This window comes from Acanthopagrus latus, chromosome 16 (assembly GCF_904848185.1).
Source record: "Acanthopagrus latus isolate v.2019 chromosome 16, fAcaLat1.1, whole genome shotgun sequence".
In the NCBI taxonomy this organism is placed as follows: Eukaryota; Metazoa; Chordata; class Actinopteri; order Spariformes; family Sparidae; genus Acanthopagrus; species Acanthopagrus latus.
The window spans coordinates 8,431,794-8,454,901 of NC_051054.1; the positions used below are offsets into that span (position 1 = coordinate 8,431,794).

Genomic DNA, 23,108 nt, shown 5'->3' on the forward strand with positions numbered 1-23,108 from the left:
AAATAAAACGGTCAAAACACGTACAGGAAGTAAAACGTATTTTAAAACCTTCAACAAACAGCAGACGGCATTGAATCACCAGAAAGAGGAACTCAGTAGACAGCGCAAGCCGCAAGACAAAGAAAAGACGTGCAGAAATTCAGATCAGAGATCTGTGTGGGGTCTGCAGGCCCCCGAAGACCAGCAGCAGATGTTAGTGACATGTTTTTTCTCTCTCTTGAGGCTGCGGGCAGGCATCGGCAGTCACGTTGTAATGTGTGAACGTAGGGCAGGATGGATAGTTTGTTGTTTGCACGCCGCACACACACACACACACAATTTCAGTTTGGCACCAGTTTGTGAGTAATATTTGAAATGTTTGAAACAACGTTTATAAGAGTCGTTTCAATCAGGACATCAAAATAGCAAGTAAAGTGAGCCGGCTTGATGCAAAGGATTGTGGGAGCAGGCGACTGGGGAGCGGAAAGCAGCGGGAGTGGGCATGTGCGGTCTTTGAATAAAGGGCCACACACACTTTGAATCCAGATTACATCAGCAAAAAGTGCCTACAGTGCTGCCTAGAGTGTAATTGCGGAGTGATTTTTGTGGAAATTTGAAAACCATCTCTCACCGGACACCAGATCTATGACTAAAACAGACATGCGGGGAGATATTGAACCCCAAGTTGGAACAGAGGGAGGGGTTGGTGTATTCATTCGAGAAAGAAGAGTGCTTGGTGTGGGGCAGCGTGGTGGATCGATAGTCAGCTAAACAGGGTTTCTGTCATCCATCTGGAGGGCACAGGAAGGATTGGAGCTCCGGCTGGAGTGGAACTGAGCTCCGGCAACACGAGAGCTGGAACCCACTCAAACTGGCAAGGTATACTCTCTGTGGGCAACGTTAGCCAGCCCCCCTCGCAAACCCAATGACCTTGGCAGTCCACGCCGCCTCGCCGATTTGTTATATAGTCACTTATTCGCGATGAGGACGAGGAGACCAGACCAGAGCAGGGAGGGATGGAAAAAAAAAAAAAGAGAGAGAGAGAGAGAGCAGGGGGAGGTTGGGGGGTGGGCAGGGGCTCAGCTACACATGGAACCAACTTGAAGAGGCTGCTAAGAGAGCGGACTATTGTTTGGACAGGTCTGTAGGGCACTTCACTGACAAGCCAGAGTTGGCTGCGCGGAAAACACGCCATCAGAAGTTGTCGGTAGCCTCTCAGGGCTCAAGTGTTATGATAGTGTTTGGGCTTCGAGTCAGCAGATAGTCATGTTTACTCGGGCGATGCCACCATGCTAATTTAGGGCACAGCTGCTCGAATCACGTACTCTGCTGGTGTCAGATGCCGGGGCACTTTTAGAAATGCTCACTTATCTTGAAATCAAACAACAGCAACAGACGTGATAAGTGCGAGGTTCTGTCCTGAAGCTGCTTTTGCGCTTCCTGATCTATTTTTCTGGGGGTGGGCGGGTGGGGGGTGAAAAAACATCTCATGAATCATGAATCCTGACTGCTGCGCTAGTGTTTCAGTTGGGTGGCGTCCATGCTCCCTGGCTCACCCCTTGCTGCTCTGCTGAACACAGGAAAACAATGCTCTTTAAGAATGAATAACATGCCCTTGTTGTTGTGGTCCTCCACATCTTAAATCATGGCAGCCAAGTTACTGGGAAATCCCAACTGGAGCTTTTATTGTGTTTCGAGACTCTTTTTTTATTAGGCTGCGGTTTCACTGCACGTCCGCCAAATATTTTCGCTGCTATTTTTGATGATCTTTACCCTCCTTGCTGCAGCAGCAGCAGCTCTCACTTTTGGTTTTGCAACTTCCTCTGCATTTAAAAGGCATTTTCCTTCCTGTGGAAAATATCTGTCTTTCTTGGTTTTAAATCCCTACAATATATCAGTGTTGGAAAGGGGGTATTTTGATGAAGTAGCAATACCGCGACTTAAAAATACTCCATTGGAGGTAAAAATCTGCCATGAAAAAAAGTGAATCGAGTAAAAAGTTTAGAGTATAAGTTGGAGAATATGTGTCACAAGTAAAAGACGGGATTTGCAAAAAAAAAAATATACACATACATATATATATGTATATATATATTTTCATTTGATTTACCATCATTAGGCAGAAGACATATACCAGCTTCTGCATCTGTCCAGCTTCCAGTTGCACAGCACACAACTGCCTTAAGAAGAGCCTCATGTCTGATGCTGTTGAGGCTTTCTGGAGATTAGCAGGGAGATTATATACAACCCCAGAGCCACAGTCAAGTGAAGCAGTATGTTGTTGTCAGCGGTGTAGGAGGGGCCACGCTAATAGCAACCAGCTGTGTGTCTCAAAAAAGGGGGAATATAAGGTCAGAAGTGTGACATATGCCAAAGTAAACCTGGCCAGTCTCCACACTCATCATAACCTCGGCAGCCACTCCAAACCCTCTGGGTCGTATCAAGCCCTCATAACGCACCTGAGCGCACAAGCTCCCATAAGCCCCGACGATTTAGGAGTTTCCCCGAGCCACTATCTTCTCAGCGCTCTTATTAATTTGACTTTAATTTGATCAAACACACAGTTAATGGGACGATGTGGAGGGCGAGCGAAACGATTTGGGTTAATAAATGTGTCATATGCTTTATTGATGCCAGCGAGGCCAGTTAAGTTTAACACAGATGCGAGGATAACCAACGTGGTCAATTTCCACTGTGCCATGAATGATTCAGACCAGCTATTGTGTCGCTGTCTTCTCTCTAGATGTGGAGCACAAGGAGGAGGACGGGGGTGATGCCGTCAAGACCGAGGTAAGATTTCTGCACTCTCTAGTCTTTGTTCTCAGGCTGATGTAACTCTTATGAGGTCTTTCACACTTGCCAGGGCTGTAGCAGCTTTTTTTGGGGGTGAATTACCTTTCCTGTCACACACGCCGTGGATCCTCTGCTCGCCAGCATGATATATGGTCGCGGTGCAGCTTGAATAGCAGCAGAAGTGCTTTTTTTGTCTTGAAAGAAAAGGACAGTTTTTGTCGCAGATATACTGAGTTTGAACAGGATTCTTGATCGTAGGTTGTGTTTTACATGTTGTTTTGCATGACTGTAGCTGGGTAGGAATTGCTCAACCCTTTGAGAAGTGCACTTGTTTTCATGTTGAGAGATGAGGAAGTTTATAAGGTAAATATGAAGCTAAAGACAAGCAGCCTGTTAGCTTAGCTTAGCATTTAGGCCGGAAAGCCTGGCTCTGTCCAATGATACTTAGGTACACAGGCCCCCTTAAAGGGACAGTTAAGTTGACTGTTGAGTCTCATTAAATGCAAACACTTTGTTTAGGTGGCTCACAGCATTGGTATTTGACGCACTGAGAATGAGACTCAACAGTTAAAAGTCTACATAGTCTCTTCACAGAATACATTATGTTGCTTCAATTGCCACAAAAACAAAGTGGAAAAATGGAAATCCACCATTCTATAGACTATGTGCTGTACCATTTCTTGGGCAGGACCAGTATTTTGTTGGTGTCACCCTTAATGTTTCCATTTGTGAGCTTTGAAGGTGCTGGTTGGTAGATCCTAGTTCCGATCCAATTCTGATACACCATACTAATATTGGAGCTCTGTGTTCTTGTATAATTATTCATATTATCAACCCAGTAATCAAAATAAATGTTGGCTGTGTGCACTTCTAGAAACCACAAATATGTTGCAACTTTCTTTGGGTTAAATTTTCTGTTTTATGTTGTGACAACATTGTGCTTATACTCTGGTAAGATTTAGACACCAGAAACACTTGGTTAAGGTTAGATTTTGGCATGTAGTACTTGTTTTGGTCGCCACAAAACATGGCTGTAAATTGTCCCAAGGTCTCCTTAAAAATATCCAGTGGTTTCATGCTTACAGATGTTCAAACAGTGCAGTCATTGGCTTGGCAGCCATCTGGCTGGTTAACTCAACCAACATCTCATCCACCTCCTGATATGAAAGTCTGATCATGAACCTGTAATATGAATGTGATATGACATGTTATGTGGGACTGTACGTAACATATGACACATACAAATGCAAACATATTAGTGGTTTACAGAAACTTTAATCGTCAATGTTTTATCCTGGTGACTGGGCTATATCATCATTATCGTTATAGCTGTTGTTGTTGGTGATACCACTGTGTGTTTAAATTTACATGAGGCTGTAGTAAACCACAAGCACTCAGTTAATGTTTGGATAAAGTGCACAACAATGCATTATCAACTACTAGCAAGTAGATTACTATACATACGTTGAGTGTAATGTCAAATTGACAATGAGTCAATCAAACTATGAAATCTGGATCGGTGCATGGATCTGTGATGTCAACCCTATAAGTGAATTAAGTCAGTATCAGCACCCGAGTATGAGTATTGGATCGGATCGGTTCCCACTCTACTGGTAGGTGGATTTTGTTACCTTTGGGGAGAGCCAGGCTAGCTGGTTCCCCCTGTTTCCAGTCTTTATGCTAAGCTAAGCTAACCAGCTGTTATCTGATGCTTCATAAGAAACAGAAATGATAGTGGTATCGATGTTGTCACCTGACAAAGATATCAAAGTATTCCTTCAAGTTTATTTCTGTGTATTGTTTAACCTTTTAACACCTTCTCTCTTGAAAGTAAACTCTATTTGCACCATTGCTTGACTAGAGGCTTTGCATAGTTGCCTTTCTTCAAGGCTTTTTCTTCTCCAAGGTCCAGAAAAGCTGAGTAGTTCTCCTGCCTTTGGGCTTGTGAAAGAAATGGTACCTGATGGTGTATAGATTTGAAATATCAAATACACTTGGGAGCTGCTCGTATCAGTCGGTGCTGTTGACCGCGAGACTGTTGCCAGGGAGTTGTGATTAGACACTGTGGCATCAATGGTTGCTGCCTGGCCAGTCACAAACTGATAGTACCATATGGCACACCAACATGTGAGTCATCTCTTTAGAAATTAGAAAAAAAACAATCGCCTCAACCGCAGATTACCCACCAGAGTCTGTTTTAGTGACAGATTGAATGAGAATTTACTACAAATCTGAATGCCTCATTATGAGAGGAACACTAAAAGTAAGAATCGAGAACTAGCAGCTAACTTTTTTTTGTTTTGACACCTTAAACAGGGAGGTCGAGGCAGGCTGCGAGGGGGAGTTGGTTGGGAGATCAGCCTTCGTCAGAGGCCCGTGCCCAGAATAACCTTCCAGGCTGGTGACCCTTATTACATTAGCAAGCGGACCAGAGAGGAGTGGCTGGCCAAGTGGAAGATGGAGGTGAGTACCCCAGCCACCGTAGATGACAGGGTGAGTGACAGGTGTGGACCAAAGCCGCCATGCAGGGTCAAAGACAGGGCTTGTGGTGTGTTCACGGCCAAGTGTATTTGATGGGTCATTTGATATCTCATGAAGGTACCATTTATTTCAGTGGATTTTTCAGCGCCACTGGCTCGGTCAGCTCCTGCATTTCCTGACTTTGTTCTCGTCTATTGCATTAGCGCTGGACGAATCACATGCAGCTGTGTTGATCACATCTGTTTGATGCCTTGACGTGATTCATGCTTCCTGGATGACAATGTTGCTGTAAATTTAGAATAGCATCATTCTGACTGCCTTTGGTGTCTCTGTGCTGTGGCGAAGTCAGGCTACATTAAAGGGTCAGTTCAACTAAATCACCAAAAAACATATTTTTCCTCTTATGCCTAATGGTAGCCAGCCATACAGATGGTCTCTTTTAGGGCTGGGCATGTGGTAAATGGACTATTTTGTTTCTTTTCTAGTCTTGCCGACCAATCAAAGTGCTGTAGAACTCACCCAGCATTCACCCACTCACATGCACACTGACATACCGATGGAGGAGCCACCGGGAGCAGTCTGGGGTTCAGTATCTCACCCGAGGACACTTGAAGACTTGTAGACGTGTAGACTGCAGGGGTCGGGGGATGGGGATCGAACCATAGACACTACTGGTGGACGACCACTCTACCTCTTGTATCACCGCTACCATTTTTAAGGGGACACTTCAATTGCAGATGGGGAGCTACATAAACGAGGGTCCCTAAATGCAAAGCTCTGGTCACCTTGTGTTGGCACTGACAGGACAGATTCAGTTTAGGATCTAAGGTTACATGCAGGCTAACAGGGATCCAGTAGGTCAGAAATACATTTGGGGCCCAAACCCCTGCAGAGCTTTAAAGGGAAGCAATACAATCTTAGGATCAATGGAGGATGAGAGTATGTGGTCTTTTTTAGGCGTAGGGGATGGCTTTCCAGCTAAGACCAGCATTAAGGCCATTGCATTAATCTAAGCGTGGTGTAATAAAAGCATGCGTTAAGTCAAATATCACGATAATGATATAATACCAATATATTACCCAGCTAGCCTTTTTCCAGAAACAATGTCCTTGTTGATCACAGACTTTGTTGACAGGCATGAGACAGTGAAAACTTGATGAGATCCCTGACTTTGAAGGCTTATCAGATGCAAAAAAAAACAAAAAAACAACTCTGCACAGCGGTTCACAATCTGATGAGGACAGACTTCACCGCTCTGAAAAGTCATCAGAGCGACAGTCGTTATGTGTTACGCCATTTTTTAAGCTGACATGATGTGAAGTCCTTAAAGTTTCGAAATAGACATTTGAACATCTGCTATTCTATTACAACTGAGCAATCGTCCATGGACTCATTATGAGATTCAGAAACCTACGTTATTAAATTGTATACCTCGTTAATAGCTTTGCCAACAACCTGGTATTTTTTTACTTCAGTCAGGGCGATCACACTGCGGTAACTCGTCCAAGCTCGGATTTCCCTTTTGGGTCTCTAATAAAAGCTCCTAGCACAACATAAATACAGAGTTCCCCCCACATTGATCATCACTTAGTCATGTTGAGTATGACTCCTGGTTGTAATGTGATGTAGTGAAACTTCATCTGTTACATAATGAGGAGTCTCCGTAGTATCAACATGGGGTCTTCCATTTCTTCTGCCTCCCCGCCCACCCCCCCTAAGGCTCTCCCCCGGAGAAGCCTCAGCCATAAAAACGTCTCCAGGGAGAAAATATTGCCAAATTAGCAGGACATGCCGGGGTCCCACTCGTGAAATGCCGTAAAATACGAGGCAAGTAGGCAGTTCACGTCCTCCAAACAGAGGTGGATTTTCTTAAGCAAGTAGCTCTACAAGGGAGAGATTTAAGGGGATTTGCAAGATGCAAATTTTGAGTGTGTGTGTGTGTGTGTGTGTGTTTTTATCTTCCCCCCTTTTCTCATCTGGCGTATTGCAAGCTTTGATCTAATTTGCACAAAGACTGATTTGTTCAGGCATCAAAGCCCTTTCCTGAGGAGTAATATGAGGCATAGCTAGCCTGTTTGTGGTTCTGCTCTTGACACAGAGCCTCTAGCTGTTGCATGTTTCTGCAGCAGGAAGGACACGGTGGCTGAAAGGGTTACTGCCGTCTTGCACTTTCTCGAGGATCTCTCTCTCTCTCTCTCTCTCTCTCTCTCTCTCTCTCTCTCTCTCTCTCTCTCTCTCTTTTTTTTTCATGTGCCTTGTGTTACAGTGGACTTCTCCGTCTCTCCCTCTCCGTTTCCCTCCCCCATTCTTCTCCTGACCCCTCCCCCAGCTATGGAAATGAACTCTGTGCTATGGATATGAGGGTGAAGATGAGGTTTGCAGCAAATTTCCAGCCCTGCTTGCAAGACAGCCTCTTGGCTCGCTGCCAACATTTTGCAAGTCCTCTCTAGCCAACCAGAATTCCTGTCGGCAATCACCTGACCCTGAATTCCCAGACAAAGAAATGTTCATGCTTTCTTTTTTTAAGCGATCTCTTCTACCCTGAGAGTGGGGGTGAAAAAAAACTCAAGCCCCACACTGGATTATGAGGGTTGCGCGCTGGTGTGTATGGGTATGTGCACTGCATTGTTTGTTTGATAACACGGGGGGATAGTGTGCATGTTTGATTAGCCTGCTTACAGCGGAGAGGGGGAATATGCTGACTTCAGGTATTTCCACGAGAGTTGTCGTGAACCATCTGCTCTGCAACGGCTTAAAGGGAAACCGTCTCTTTAAAAAAGAGGAAGAGTGAGCGGGCTTTAGCCGTGTTTGGGAAAAAAAAAAAAAAAGTTGCTTGCATGAAAAAAGTTTTCCCGTGGGGTGAATATGTGCTGAAAGTATTTCCTGTTTCAAAGCTGCGCCTAGAAATGTCAGAGGAGCGTGTTTTCTGTTTTAGGTCAGATGTGTTTACCTTAAAAACGTTGCCGTGTGTTTTGAGGCACCATGATTTCACCTTACATAACGTTCAACCGGGAAAGAGGTGAAGTGTGTTGCCTAGGCCTCGGAATCCTTTTCCTTTCCTATCGTTGTGCACTTTGTTCTGTTTGACTCTGGATGTAGATTTACTGTGAGCAGAGCAGTTTGATTACCTGAACAGATTTTTTTTTTTTTTTTTTTTTTAAAGGGGGCTCTTGGAGTGAGCCGAGCTTGCCTCCTCGGGGGGAGCTTCTTTAACAACTCCACTTGTGGATTCATGGGCAATTCTGTTTATGTATTCATGGCTGACTCTGTAATATTCCTAATTATCTCTTAAAAGGACGCAGTACAATGAGAACCAGATGGCCTATTTCGGTGTGACCCCCCAAGGCCACTCATGAAATACACAGCCTTTGTAGGGACCTGTGCTAAAAAATCTGGCTAATGAATGCAGTAGCCACATTGCTGCACAGCAGAACCTGCCACTTGTGCACTTCCAGACGGTATTTCCTCTTTTAAATGATCTGCTTTTTTTTTTTTTCTGCACGCATCTCGAGTTGGCTACACCTGCCTCGACTGGAGGAAGTTTAGATAATTTGGTATATAGGCGAGGGTCTGTGCACCAAAGACATATCTCACTGTATTATCCATCAAACAATTGCACAGAACAGTCCCCGCTGTGTCTCTCCTGCCTGTTGCGCATGAGAGACTACTGCATTCAAAGGTCAAACTCTTTTGTGTTGCTTCAAAGGCTCGCTGTCACGTTGCGTGAGGAAGTAATGTTCAATGACAGTTTATTTCATCTAACTTTTACCTTTAATCAGGGTGTGCAGAGCGCTTGTTTGTTTTGATCCGATTGGCGCCCGAACTGCTGCTTTAACGATTTTCTTTTTTTTTTCTCACATTGTGTTTGTTTGGCGCTCGTCAGTGCACGACATGTGAGTCGTCAAGAGCTCGTGCAGCAATTGTGGTTCGTCTCGGCGGCTGCACCTTTGACTCTTTTTGACAGATTTTCTCGTAAAGTTAACAGCCTTCATAACAGCCACTTGTTGTCTTATAAATAAACGCCAGTAAACGTGACCTTTTTGTTAACAAGCGCAGCCCAGATTAGATACTAGCGTATCATCTGCGCACCCCAGAGACCAATATCTCTTCTCTTTTTTCTGCTTCCCAGTGCACTCTGTCACCCCTTGAGCCCTCAGGGTATCATGCTGCACAGACCTCTAAGTCAGATTATCCCTTATTGTGCACCCAACATGTCTCTACACCCTGCCAGAGGCCTGTGGAGCTTCTGTTTTCACTCTCTCCATAACAGAATCCACGGTTACTGTGAGTACAGTAACTTAGGTTTCCTTTGTATTCATCTATGACATTTTTCCGAAGGGGGAAGAAAAAAAAAAAAAGTGTTTTCACTGTGAGGTTGTTTAAACACATTTGCTCTGCTGTGTTTATACATCTACAGTATGCCTGCTGTCATTTTTTGGTATTTGTCTTCAGGGCGGCGTGACAGCGGATACAAGTGGTGGTATTTCTGAGCTGTCAGTGACAGGCAGGCGTGCGTAAATGATAAAGACCGCATTGTGTCTCTGCTACCTCCTTTCCTATTTTCCCCTTTAGACTCGGAGAGCCTGTCTTGCTGGTGGAGCTGCACACACACTGTGAGGCCCCCAAAAGGGGGGCATTTACAACTGGGAAGAAGTCCAGAGACAAATATCTGGTTCTTATAGCCACTGTACTTTCTCTCCTCCCCCCACTGGCATTTTCAGCGTCACTTTCTCATTGGCTGCGAGGAGAAGGAACCCTGGAGGCAGACTGACCCTAAACACACCAAAATGAGCGCAGTAATGGCAGCTCGGCTGCTTTATTGCCATTTATACTCTGTTCCCAGTGTACCTGTGATTACTGGTCAGAGCTGATGAAGCAGCTCACCACACACACACACACACACACACACACACAGCTCTGCACCGGCTCTCCTCACGTTGCGATTATTTCCCTCCATACTCATAACGCATTTAGCAGTTTAATTGACATTTGTTGTTTTTTGTAGTTTACCATCTGGAACCGCACATCCGAGCAGGCTGTCGAGCACTAACTCCAACGTGCTTGTGCTGGAGCCAAGAGGTCTAACACATATGGCCGAAGGCTTTGAACCATCTATCCAGCACTACAGTACAGATATTTATAAACCGCAGCAGAGCCTCTTGATTGAAGAGCACATGTTTCTACTCTTCTGCACTGAAACCCCTCCCCATGCCGTCTAGGCACCACCTCCCCTTAAAGGCGCTATTGTTTACGAGTCACACTGGGAGAGAGGACGGAGGATTGTGCTATACACTCTCTCTCTCTTTCTCTCTCTCTCGCTGAGCCTCTCTCCTTCTGGCCTTTCTTCTCCTCTTCCCACACACCCAGTCCACCTCTGGACATTTACTGTGTGTGTGTGTGTGTGTGTGTGTGTGTGTGTGTGAGACCTGAGAACTTGAGAAAGACTTGAGGAAAAGTAAGCACAGCTGTGCAGCGGCCGCTCTCACGTGGAGCCTATAGTATGACCAGCACGTGTTTACATACGGGACTGCAGATATATATTCTGTGCGTGTGTGCGTGTTTTTCGGAGGAGAAAGGGCGAGAGGAGGAGAAGAAAGTTAACATGTGTGTGCATGCCGAGTTCTACCGTGTGTGTTTGTGTGTGTGTGTGTGTGTGTGTGTGTGTGTGTGTGTGTGTGTGTGTGTGTGTGTGTGTGTGTGTATTTGAGAGAGAGAGAGAGAGAGAGACATCAGAACGAGTGCAGCTGTTGGGGATTTACTGTGAGAGGCTTAAGTCCCGGCTGCGTCTCGTCCTCTCTGATCGACCTAGCGGTTCAGTGTCAGGTACCATAAACCCAGTGAACCCTCCGCTGCAGCTATGGACACTAGAGAGTTACTGTATACCGCGCCGCTGATGAATGGGCCTTACAGTCGGAGATAAAGCCGTGTTTACAAAGGCTGTCAGGCCCTCCCACAATCTACATTCTGCACGAACACAGCACACGAACACAATGTGCACTACTTGGTGTGCAGCCGAATGGCTACGAATGCTATCAGCCTGTGTTTATACTGTTATTTAGCTGTAAGGCAACGTTATCAAGAGGTCTGCCTGGTCATGATTCAGGCAGAATAAATGATTAATATGTTAAAGGTTTTCAGTTTTATCTACTTAAAGCTGCATTAATGAATGAAAGGCATAGTATAGCTCATAGTGACAAACTCACAGAGGATTACCAGTTCAACTTCAGTTTTATGGTGCATTTTATTGTCTCCCAGCTCATTGTTTTGGCTCTATAGCCTGCCATGTCAGTGTTTAGGTTCACACTAGCAGCACCTTTTCCACCCCAGTTGGCAGCTCTTTTCAGCAAAAGAAACCCCCACAAAAAAAGGCAAAAAAACAAGTGGCCTGTAGTCTTACTCACCAGATGTAGACTCACTTGAGAAATCTGTATAGGTGTTTCTGTAGAATTAGCGTAAATAACAAAGTGTGTATAATTGATGTTGTAGTTTCAAGGCTTTATAGAATATCGCTTAGTGGGCGAAGCAATATTAATAGTGTTAGTAGTATTCTAACTACTGACCTGGATCTCCATTAATGAAAGCTGTATGTGACGAGCGTCAGAATTGCCGACCATAATTTGCACAAGGTATCATGAGGGCTGCGGATGAGCCTGCCACTGGCTGCTTTTTCAGACTGCGTTCTCCTCCCTTTCACTATCTGCTTGTTGTTGTTCCATAATCCCTGATCTCCTCAGAAAACGACAACAGCAATCTTCTAGGCGGCAATCAACACAATGACAATGGCAAGTTAGCCCTAACCTGGTCACTGTTGGTACAACCTCAACAAGCTAGCAGTGGTTACCTTTTCATTTTTGGTCTTTTTAAGCCTTCATTTGATAAGACAGCTAAGAGAATGACAGGAAACAGGGGAGAGAGTGGGGGAAGATGTGAAGCAAACAGCCACGGGGCCCCATTTCAATCCAGGCTGCTGCTGAGGGCCCAGCCTCCAGTACATGGTCCAACCACTCAATGAGCTGAGCTTTGAGGGCAACCCGCCTCCTGACTTTTTAGCAGGGTCACGAGTGGTTCACGATCCTCTTCTTACCAAAGGTTAGCATTAGCCAGGGAGCAATGGTAAGCTGGACAGGACGGCCGTTTTGGTTTTGAGTGTGTTTTGTCTTCTTCCCTTTGTGATCCTATTCTTTTTATTCCTCTTGGAACAATTTCCTGTCATGTTTTATCAAATTCAAGGGTTTTTTTTAACCTTTTTTTCCCCTTCCCCTTTTTTTAATTGAAAATGCATATTTGTAGATAAACGTGATACTGCTTTTGAACACTGCACACCTCATCTGAAAAGTCCTGTTCTCATCTCTGCCTGTCTCCGTGCTGTGTTTCAGGCAGAGAAAAAGGCCAAACTGATGTCAGCGATGAATGCGATGAAGGATCACGAGGAGAATGAAATAGAGACAGAGAAAGAAGAAGAGCTCTCAATAATCAAACACCCATCGCCTTCAAAGCCGCAGCAACAGCAGCACCAGATGCAGCAGCTGCAGCTGCAGCCTCAGTTACACACTCAGTCACAGCCTCAGTATCAACAGCAATCACAGCCGTCGCTGCCACAGCAACAACAACTCCAGCCTCCGCCGCCGCCACCGCCGCCGCCTCAGCCGCCTCAGCTGCAGCAGCAGCAGCAGCAGCCTACTGACCCCGCTTCGCCCACTGTGGCCACGACCCCTGAGCCCGTCGCCATCGGAGGTGGAGACAAGACATCCCCCAAGTCTGCAGACACTGAGCCCGAGTATGAGGTAAGATCAGTTTGAGCTCGATTCACACTGATCACTATCCGACTGTAAGACTAACAGGATTTTGCAACAGAGATCTCTTTTGGAAAAAGGATTTAGCTTAACGCCGGGGTTAATCCATGTCAAGGTAATCAGCCTCTCATATTTTGGGAATTTACTCACTTCGGGTGTTTCACAACGTTCAGCCTTGTGTAGATCCGGTATCAGACATTCTGCACTCCATATTAGGGTACACATATCAACCATTAACAGTCAGGATGCATAGTAGTCGCATATTTGATCTTTACTAGTCATTATATTGGATTTATCAATGCCATAATATGCATGACCATATTCTACAACTACTAGGTGGCCCCCTTTCTCACTGGACACCCACTTAGATCTTGCTTTTGTCTTCAGTGTGAATGGGTACACTCGACTGTGGCAAACGTGCCTATCAAAACTTCAGATAAGCTTTTATTTTCGTAGCGATGATTAAGGCGCAGTGTTACTCTTGTAATGTTTGAACTCGACACTTTGTTTGCTCAGGCGACAGCGAATTACACCTGAGCAAACAATCATTTGCTAAACATTCACTGTGCCAATTGAAGGCTCTGATTTCGCCTTTGTGGACACAGAAAAGAGAGGACAGCAGTAACTTTTTTAATGCAGAAAAGTGGATAGATAATCACAAATGACATACACTGGTGGATTTATCATCATGGATTCATTTTTACAAAGCCTCTGACAGGGGTATGACCTGACATATTTAACATTAGTGTTCTGTATGACATTGTCTATCCTGGAGTTTACTTCTAGTGTGCACTAGTTCTTTCTCTTCAGTCCTGTTCACTGCTCAGTGGTGAGACAGAGTCATGCACACAGTTAAGCTGGAAAAGCTCCGCTTCGGTGATACAGCCGCAGTTTATCTTCAGATTACGTTACATTAAACTTCACATTTATTTTTCTCTCGCCTGACTAAACACTGCATGAGGGATTTCTCCAGCTTGAACACAGTTTACTTGCCCCGGGCAAGCGTTACTGTTCGGGCACTACGGCTCTGTCCTCAGTGGGAAACTATATCAGCTACCCAGCGGCGTGCAATATGAAAGCAATGATGGTATAATTCAGCTAAAATATATGACTCTGATATGGAGCATTCTGCATAATCTTTACATCTATTTAAGTACTAATGCTTCTGTACTTTAGCTAAAGTAAATTTTTTCGGTGCAGGACTTTTACTAAACAGAGAATTTCCAAAATGTGGTGTTACTACTTGCATGAGAAAGAAAAGCATGATGCGTGTTCTTCCTCCTCTATGTAAACATATTTGTTTATAAAAACAAGACGTTTTTCTCATTGTATTTTGATTTCAAAATGGTCCAAAAGGCTTAATTTGCAAATTCAAATCAAAAAATCTGATGGCAGAGAGAATGCCCCTGGACCTCTGATCATGTCCCCCTTTTTGTGCCGTGCTTCTCCCTAAACCAGCAAAACAGACTCTGATGGGAAAATCAGCGTCCCTTCCCCCTACCAGGAAAGAAGAAGCTTTTCAAGGAGTTAACCATTAACCAGGAATCATTGTCAGGCTAAAATGCCATAAATTCCTCATTTCCAGCATCTGAGCTTTGAAGGATTGCTGATTTTCTTAGTCCTAAGTGAGAGTAAGAGCTAAATTAAGTTTGTTATATCATTGACCAAACCGAGACAGACTGTGTTCAAAGTTTTCACAATCGTACCCAGAAGTTAATATCAAGCGGATGATTCGTCTTTTATTTTGGCTGCAGGACGGTCGTGGTTTTGGCATCGGCGAGCTGGTTTGGGGGAAGCTGCGAGGGTACTCGTGGTGGCCAGGCCGCATCGTATCCTGGTTGATGACGGGACGGAGCAGAGCCGCCGAGGGAACCAGATGGGTCATGTGGTTTGGAGATGGAAAATTCTCAGTGGTGAGTGCTTTTTGAGGCCAACATTAATATTGCTGTCAGGTGATTTTATTTATTTATTTTTTTTCTCACCAGAAATTAAGCAAAACAGCCTTCCGTTTATAGCGACTACCATACACTGTATAATGAGATTTTTGGCTTTATTTGCTCAGCTAATCGTTATTTTCCAGTGTAAACATACAAGTCGTTATTCTCCAGACACGTTTCGCCTCCGCATCATGAATTTTTTCGGACACGTGTGGGAAACAGCCATTTGAATTTTCTGTGTATTTTACAGGTGTGTGTAGAGAAACTCTTGCCTTTAAGTTCCTTCAATAATGCCTTTCACCAACCAACTTACAACAAGCAGCCCACGTACAAGAAAGCCATTTATGAAGTGCTACAGGTGAGTGTAACCTGCATGTTAAACTGATCTATTTCAGTTATTTTATAATTGCAATTTTTTATCGTTGCATTTGCTGTTATAGTGCAGTTTTAAAAATATTCAAGCTATTTGATTGATCGCACTGTGCAGTTGTTTTTTTACTTGTTTAAAGCAACATTATGCAAATGTTTTACCTTAAAATAACAGCTTCAAAATCATGTTGATTATACAGTGTCTTGTAATATTGTGGATGGTGTTTTGTTTGTAGTTAGCACCTACACTGAATCTGACAGATTGCTGCAGACCTGGGAATTTAATAGAATACTTGGACATTTTGGTAAATGTGCTTATTCACGTTCTTGCTGAGAGCCGCTTTCATATCTGCGAGTTAAAAATCATGCTAGAGCCAGCAGATGATAAGCTTAGCTTATCTTAGCACAAAGATTGGATGCAGGGAAAAGCCTGGATCTGTACAACTTAAAAACAAATATCTGCTAGCATCTCTAAATCTCACTCACTTACATATTGTATCTTGTTTATTTAATTCATGATCAAATTTATTGCACTTAAGAATTTAAAATCATTTAAATGTCATGGCAATATGTGTGTGTCACACTGTGACAACTATGTTTCTGCTGTGCTTATGGACTAGTTAGGTTTTGGCATGAGTATCTGTTCTTTATCATCACAGACACAGCTGGAAATTGTCCTGAAGCTTCGTTAAAAATAACCATTGTTATTTGGAATGAAATTTTGAAACACAGTCTTGAACTGCAGTCACTGGCTTCACAGCCTTGTTACCTGTAATTCTACCACTGTTCCCTGAAACTATGAAAGCCAGTTTATAAAAATGTACTGTGAACATCATATGAAAAGAAGAAATGTTAATGTGTGTGATCCCTTTTTAGGGCAGTACATAAGTCACAGTGATGAGACTGGATCAAGAGGTGCAGTTCTGTAGGTGCACTGAGGATGAACTTCACTCATGCATGTTCTTTATATGTTCACAGGAGGCTAGCAGCCGGGCAGGCAAAGTCTACATGGCTTGCCCCTCCAGCGATGAAACAGAAACCTCCAAATCTGTTGAAATGCTGAACAAGCAGATGATTGACTGGGCAATGACAGGATTTCTGCCCACTGGACCCAAGGCCTTAGAGCCACCAGAGGGTAAGAAGATGTCAGTATTATGAAGATCGAGTTGTTGGACTTTGTAAAACTCCTTTGTTTCTCAGAGAAAAACTCTGAGATTACACATTTCTCGAATTAAGCATGTATTTGAATGGTTGAAAATGCAGCCTGTGTTACTAGTTGTGTGAAGTCTGACTGTCTGATGTTGTGCACCCCAGAGGAGCGTAACCCATACAAAGAGGTTTACCCTGAGATGTGGGTGGAGCCCGAAGCAGCAGCCTACACGCCTCCTCCAGCCAAAAAGCCTCGCAAAAGCACAGCAGAGAAGCCCAAGGTCAAGGACATCATTGATGAGAGGACACGAGGTAAGGTGCCTCATTTATTAACTTAAATAGGAGTCATGAACTCTATATTCCTTCCCATGGGGAGGACTTAGTAGAGTTGCACATCGGAGTAAGTGGTCTGAGAAGTACGGTGTAGACAAGAGGTCCATTAGAGGGGCAGTTTTAGGACGAGAGTGAGTCACGTGACGAGGCCGAAAGGCTTTGGCTGTTCCAAATGATGTTTGTTGGGTTCATTTCCAAACAAGCTTCCTGATATTACTATAGGATATCTTGAGTATGAACGAGTGGCTGAAGTTTTCATTGATTAAACAGTTTCAGTTTAGACTGATGTTGGAAAAGCTGTTTTTTGTTTTTTTTTAGCTTATTAGAACAGCGCTTGTCTTGTATTTGTTTTATTTTATCATTGTCTTATAATTGTGTTGTAAGATAAGTTTATCTTTTATTATACCCCCAGAAGAAAATATTTTGATGTTACAGCAGGACAAGGACTGAATAAATACAGACAAAAAAGAGAAACTTGAAGAGTTTTAACCCTCCTAAGGGAAATGTGTGGGCACCTCTGTTAAAGATATAACATTTACTTACTTACTGACTTGTATATCTCAAATGAATGTGTTAAAGCAAAGTGCTTGACGCTTTCCATATAATTTACTGCTGGGTAATAACATTGACATCCCCTCTCATATATCAACCAATTATCTCCTCCTGCTCAGACAAGTCAGATCCATTAGCATCCTATTATTTATACAACTCTGACGCTGAACAGGATGATTTAATGAGGCAGTAAAATACACATTTTGGAGTGTAAATACACGCCAGAAGAATTTCACATACCCCTTTATTCACACTGCTATGAATGATCCAGCTGTCCTATTTCAAGCCAAACTGGACTCAAATAGCTTTTCTTCGAATTTGGTGTACCACAGGGGTCAACGCTGGGCACTCTGTGGTTTTGAATTTTCACCAGTGGTCAGCCTAATGTTTGTAGACTGACGTGCAATATTTTATTTGCTGGTGTCTTTAGTATCTTTCTTTCTCGTATAAACATTGGTTGTTCCAAAATATATCTCTTTTATAGTAGAGGCTTATGAAAATATATCCTTTTTATAAGCTGTGATATTGTGAACATTTTACAGTTGTCCACTGAACATTTGCCATTGGCGCATGGCTTCAGATATGTCTGCACTTTATTAGTCATTTAACACATTTGTACTGTTCACATCTACCAAAACAAACATGATCATTATTTTTTAATTCAGAGATCCTTGAATAAATAAACTGAAACAACTGAACTAAAATTTGAAGGGTGAAAGAGGACAAGTTTCATGTGTGGGCTGTTGACCTACATTTTCTCATCAGCTATGCCATTGTGTTTCAGAGCGACTTGTTCATGAAGTGAGACAAAAGTGCCGCAGCATAGAGGGTAAGTGATGTGTCCTCTGTGAGCTCCAGCTTGTGGCAGCACCGGGGGGCCTCTCAGAGGAGGAACACTTTGACACCTTAAAGTACATTCGCCCTTGTTGTTGTTGTTGAGAAGCACAGCAGCAGATATGTATGCATGTGTGTGTTAATTTGATTAAAAAAAATAAATAAATAAATAAAATATATATATATATATATATATATATATATATATATATATATATATATATATATATATATATATATATATATATATATATATATATATATATTTATATATATATATATATATATATTCTTTCCTGGCTCCCATGTTAGTACTCCACAAACATACCGGCTAAGATCCTTAGATCTACACCTGCGTCACAGCTGTTCAAATAATTTCATTGAAGTGTGAAGTTGCAACACCTCCCTGACCTCCGCCCGTTAAATACTGACATACTGCACTTGTGTCTGCAGACATCTGTATCTCCTGTGGAAGTCTGAATGTCAGCCTTGAGCACCCGCTGTTTGCCGGAGGAATGTGCCAGAGCTGTAAGGTAAGCTACGATAGAGGTCATTAAAAGTCTCCAACGACTGCGTGGTAAAAAAAGAAAGAAAAAAATCACAGCTCCTTTCAAAGCTAATAGTAACACGAACATATTCTGAGCGGCACCTGATGTGACTGTTCACTTCTGATTTGCCGTCTTTACAGAACTGCTTCCTAGAATGTGCGTACCAATACGACGACGATGGTTACCAGTCATACTGCACTATCTGCTGCGGAGGACGAGAGGTGCTCATGTGCGGAAACAACAACTGTTGTCGGTGAGCTTTCTAGTGGGTTCTACTCTGTGATGGGGGAAGCAGGTGGTGATAGGAACCACAATAAACACAATATCTGCATCAGCAGTGTAAATGTAAAATTATGGGAGCACCTTTTGTACAGAGAAGCACTATTTGATATGTGTGTATTGTGGTCGGCAGTGTGGCGGTATCTATACAGAGTGCAATATTGTCAGGTTTGCATAGAACATGCAGCGCAGATTTTTTATGAATTTGCTGTAAGGTCATGGAAAGAAATGACTTCCCAACTCGCGATACGGGAACATCCAAGCAGCACATGAATGCAGTCAAATGGATGCAAGCGCTCTTGTTGATTTAAAGGAAATGAGTGGCACATGGCAGCAAGTATTACATAATTTCAGGGTTATAGGTAGTAGGTGATTTGAATATTTAACGGGGGGGAAAGGATCATCATAATTTTTAACACGAGTTATGATTCAGTGCTGTATAAAATATCTTATTTCCTGGGCCTTTAGTTTAGATTTCAGTGGGTATGTTTGCTCAAAACATGCACTGTACTGTTTGATATTCACCATCGTGTCAAATCTGAGTCATACTGATGTTGACCCGCCAGCGGAAAGAATGAACACACAGGCTTAGAGTCCATTATTGATTAGAAGCTATTAACTATTTATTATTTGCAATGTCTTTGACTGTTGTCTCTCGTCTTTTCCTGTCCCGTCTCTCGTCTACATATCTGTCTTGCTCCAATCAGATTGCCTGACATAATACGCAGATTTGATTTGCTCAGTAGCGTTTTGGGAGCAGTTAACAACTCACCTAACTGGTCTGAGAGTTTTTGTGTTTGTAAATATTTCCAAAAATGTTCCGTACCCTTAAATGTTCCGTTCAAATTGTTCAATTAAATCTCTGTAGCCAATGTTTTTATATAAAGTAGTATTACCGCTATTGTGCGGTTGTTTTTCTAATACAGACGGCCGGATTGTGCCGTCTTTGCACATATTGAACGCATAATGGAGGCTTTGTAGGGGTGTCACGAATCCCACAGCAGTGATGTCAGACGCCATCGTGGAGGTCCCGTGAAGAAGATCACAAATATTATAAAAAGTGTGGTTGTGTGTCAGTTGAATAGACCACTGTTAATTATAATTATAAAGAAATGGTTTCACAAAATGTGCTCCCACGGCCAGACGGCCAGTTTAAAGTCCAGAAATAGAGAACAGATTGAGCTTTGTCGTCAGATGCCGGACTCAATCAGCGGACAGTAGTTCTCTGTGTGTTGATGTGATGCTGTTTAACATTGCATGACATTTTGATGATAACTCAAAACTCCCAAACCTCATTCAAAAACCTTTTTGAACCAACTCGGCATTGTACATATGAAACTGGGGCCGATGCTTTAACTGTGACCCCAGGCTTCTGACCTCTGCTTTAAAGAGGAGAGAGCTTTCAGTCAGTTGTTGAACAGCTTATAACAGAAAGGCAACCACCATGCCTATGATGATCACTTGTACTAATGAGCACTCTCTGTGTTCAGGTGTTTCTGTGTGGAGTGTGTCGACCTCCTCGTTGGTCAGGGAGCGGCGCACGCAGCCATCAAAGAGGACCCGTGGAACTGCTACATGTGTAGTCAGAAGGGTGGGTTCGGTCTGCTGGGGCGCCGCTCCGACTGGCCCAGCCGTCTCCAGCACTTCTTCGCAAATAATCACGACCAAGATTTTGTGAGTAATGCACCTTTTGGACCCACTAAACTGCCCCCCCCCCCCCCGCCTCCCGCGTGTCTAATTTTCTTCCTCCCTCTCTCTCTCGGTGTTGTATTTCAGGAAACACCAAAGATTTACCCCCCAGTCATGGTGGAGAAGAGGAAGCCCATTCGTGTCCTGTCTCTGTTTGACGGCATAGCAACAGGTTAGACTGGAGCTGTGAAAGCATGAAATGTCCCGTCTGTACTCACCCCATATTCCCCCTTTCTTTTTTTTCATAATTACTCACACATCAAGAAATCATTGAATAACACTGAGTCACTGTCAGGCATTATTGGTCAAGACGTGACTGATATCGAAACGTTATATCTGTGAAGAGACAGTGATTGAGGTCGAGCGTGTTTCAGATACAGTCCGATTGCATGGGGGATATGAGTGGTCATTTTCAGTTCCACTTTCCCTATATCACATCTCCGGAGGTGCAGTCCTTTCTTTGTTTTCCATGTTCTGTCTGACCTTTGTCCCGGTACTCTGCAGGGCTGCTTGTGCTTAGAGAACTAGGGATCGAGGTGGATCGCTACGTAGCTTCGGAGGTGTGCGAAGACTCCATCACTGTGGGTATCGTCCGGCATCAGGGTCGCATCATGTATGTCGGCGACGTGAGGAGCGTCACGCGCAAACATGTGAGTTTAATTTGGCTTTTGTTGGTGGCTGTGGGAATTGTTCATGGTCTTTTTCAGCTGCAGCATGCTTTACATTCACGCAAGGAGCAGTTCTGTTGTGCTGACTGCTAAAGAGCAAAAACAGACCTGAAGAGCAACTGAAACTTACAAAAACAGGTCAAATTGCACCAGATTCTCAAGTCTTACATGTGGGAAGTGAGCACATGTTGAGCAACTGCGTGATCACAGGGACAGCGTGCTGATTGGTGGCCATGTTTACAGATGTGTTGCTAGGCAAATCCTGCAAGAGCATGAATTCAAGCATGTTTCTGTGCCAAAACAGATATGCACATTAATTAAATCTGCTAATTTAGACTGCATCCTGTGCAGAAAATGGGGGGGGAAAAAGATGAAAAAACACCATGTTTGAATAAGAAGGCAACAGAGACTAGTTTCCTGTGTGACTGCTGTCGTTGGCCAGTTTTGTTTTCATACGTATCTGTGTGTGCTGTCAATCTTTACAGCCCCAGTTGGAAATACGACACATGGTTAATATAGTTATCATAATGGAAACAGTGTGTTGTTTAAGATGTCGTGATTTCTCAACACCTAACCATGAACTATATTATCATCTGACTTTCACACATATTTAATAATGATAATAATTATCCAAACATATAGTCTGTTGTCTCTCGCCTGCCTGACTATCACGGTTCTTTATCGTGCCAGATGAACCGTTTTACTGACATCGTTTCACATGAATGCTGACCACTGACATTCAGTGATTCCAGGAGAAAAACAAAAATGTCATTGCCAAAGTGGATGATGTCATTAAAGGTTGAAGCTGGAGGCTGGAACACAATAAAGGCATCTAACTTTAGCGGCCGATGCAGCAAATGCAACTGAATTAGTTGTTTTATTGCAGAATATATGTGAAAATGCTGTAATGCTGATCACTTCATCCTACAACACATCATTATCTAAACTGTGTTCATCTTTATCTCTGTGTTTCTGACTCTGTATCTAATCTGTACACAGATACATGAGTGGGGTCCTTTTGACCTAGTTATTGGTGGCAGCCCATGCAATGACCTGTCTATAGTCAATCCTGCAAGGAAAGGTCTTTATGGTAGGTTTACTACTCGCTCTCAAGACTTTCTTTTCTGGCCAAATATCATCAGTATGTGCCTGTCACTGTACTCCAGCTCTGTTTGATGACTGCTCCTGTCCCACAGAAGGCACCGGCCGCCTGTTCTTCGAGTTCTACAGGCTGCTCCACGAGGCTCGGCCGAAGGAGGGGGACGACCGGCCTTTCTTCTGGCTCTTTGAAAACGTGGTTGCCATGGGTGTCAGTGATAAGAGGGACATATCTCGCTTCTTAGAGGTCAGCCTCTCTCTGTTGGCACAACCTGCTGTTGAATAACAAGTTTATCTAATCCTACAGGTCGTAACTTTTACCTGCTAGATTCATCTCGGGACTGTAGTGTAAAGACAGTATGATGTGACGGCACTGACAAAAGCTCTGATGGATTATGAATGCCCCCTTGTGGCCCTATTTTATTATCTCGAGATACAGATCATTAGAAGGGCAACACTGACCCGTTTAATCATGATGCAACTGTTTTAATGAGCTGCGTTTGACATGCTTAACGTTCTCATCTTATGCTATTCATTTTGCAATATGTCCTGTAAAGACTTATTTGCTTTTTGAATCAGTTGTTAATTGAGATGCAGCGAGAAATG

At 43.4% G+C, this 23,108-nt stretch overlaps 1 protein-coding gene across 7 annotated transcripts in view; it reads left to right on the forward strand.

The window, feature by feature from the left end:
• dnmt3ab (DNA (cytosine-5-)-methyltransferase 3 alpha b) overlaps nucleotides 1-23,108 on the forward strand; it is a 45,913-nt gene that overhangs the window by 14,372 nt on the left and 8,433 nt on the right. For 4 of the 7 annotated variants that reach the window (XM_037071633.1, XM_037071629.1, XM_037071630.1 and 1 more), the window contains 15 exons: nucleotides 2,723-2,769; nucleotides 5,089-5,235; nucleotides 12,630-13,037; nucleotides 14,801-14,959; nucleotides 15,234-15,341; nucleotides 16,331-16,487; nucleotides 16,667-16,813; nucleotides 18,171-18,215; nucleotides 18,674-18,753; nucleotides 18,909-19,021; nucleotides 20,538-20,721; nucleotides 20,824-20,908; nucleotides 21,241-21,386; nucleotides 22,404-22,494; nucleotides 22,601-22,749. In XM_037071633.1, coding sequence (XP_036927528.1) covers nucleotides 2,723-2,769; nucleotides 5,089-5,235; nucleotides 12,630-13,037; nucleotides 14,801-14,959; nucleotides 15,234-15,341; nucleotides 16,331-16,487; nucleotides 16,667-16,813; nucleotides 18,171-18,215; nucleotides 18,674-18,753; nucleotides 18,909-19,021; nucleotides 20,538-20,721; nucleotides 20,824-20,908; nucleotides 21,241-21,386; nucleotides 22,404-22,494; nucleotides 22,601-22,749 — 2,066 coding nt within the window. Of the gene's footprint in view, nucleotides 1-2,722; nucleotides 2,770-5,088; nucleotides 5,236-7,744; nucleotides 7,865-12,629; nucleotides 13,038-14,800; nucleotides 14,960-15,233; nucleotides 15,342-16,330; nucleotides 16,488-16,666; nucleotides 16,814-18,170; nucleotides 18,216-18,673; nucleotides 18,754-18,908; nucleotides 19,022-20,537; nucleotides 20,722-20,823; nucleotides 20,909-21,240; nucleotides 21,387-22,403; nucleotides 22,495-22,600; nucleotides 22,750-23,108 lie in introns of those variants that run through there. The other 3 variants (XM_037071631.1, XM_037071635.1, XM_037071636.1) reach the window with 3 other exon arrangements.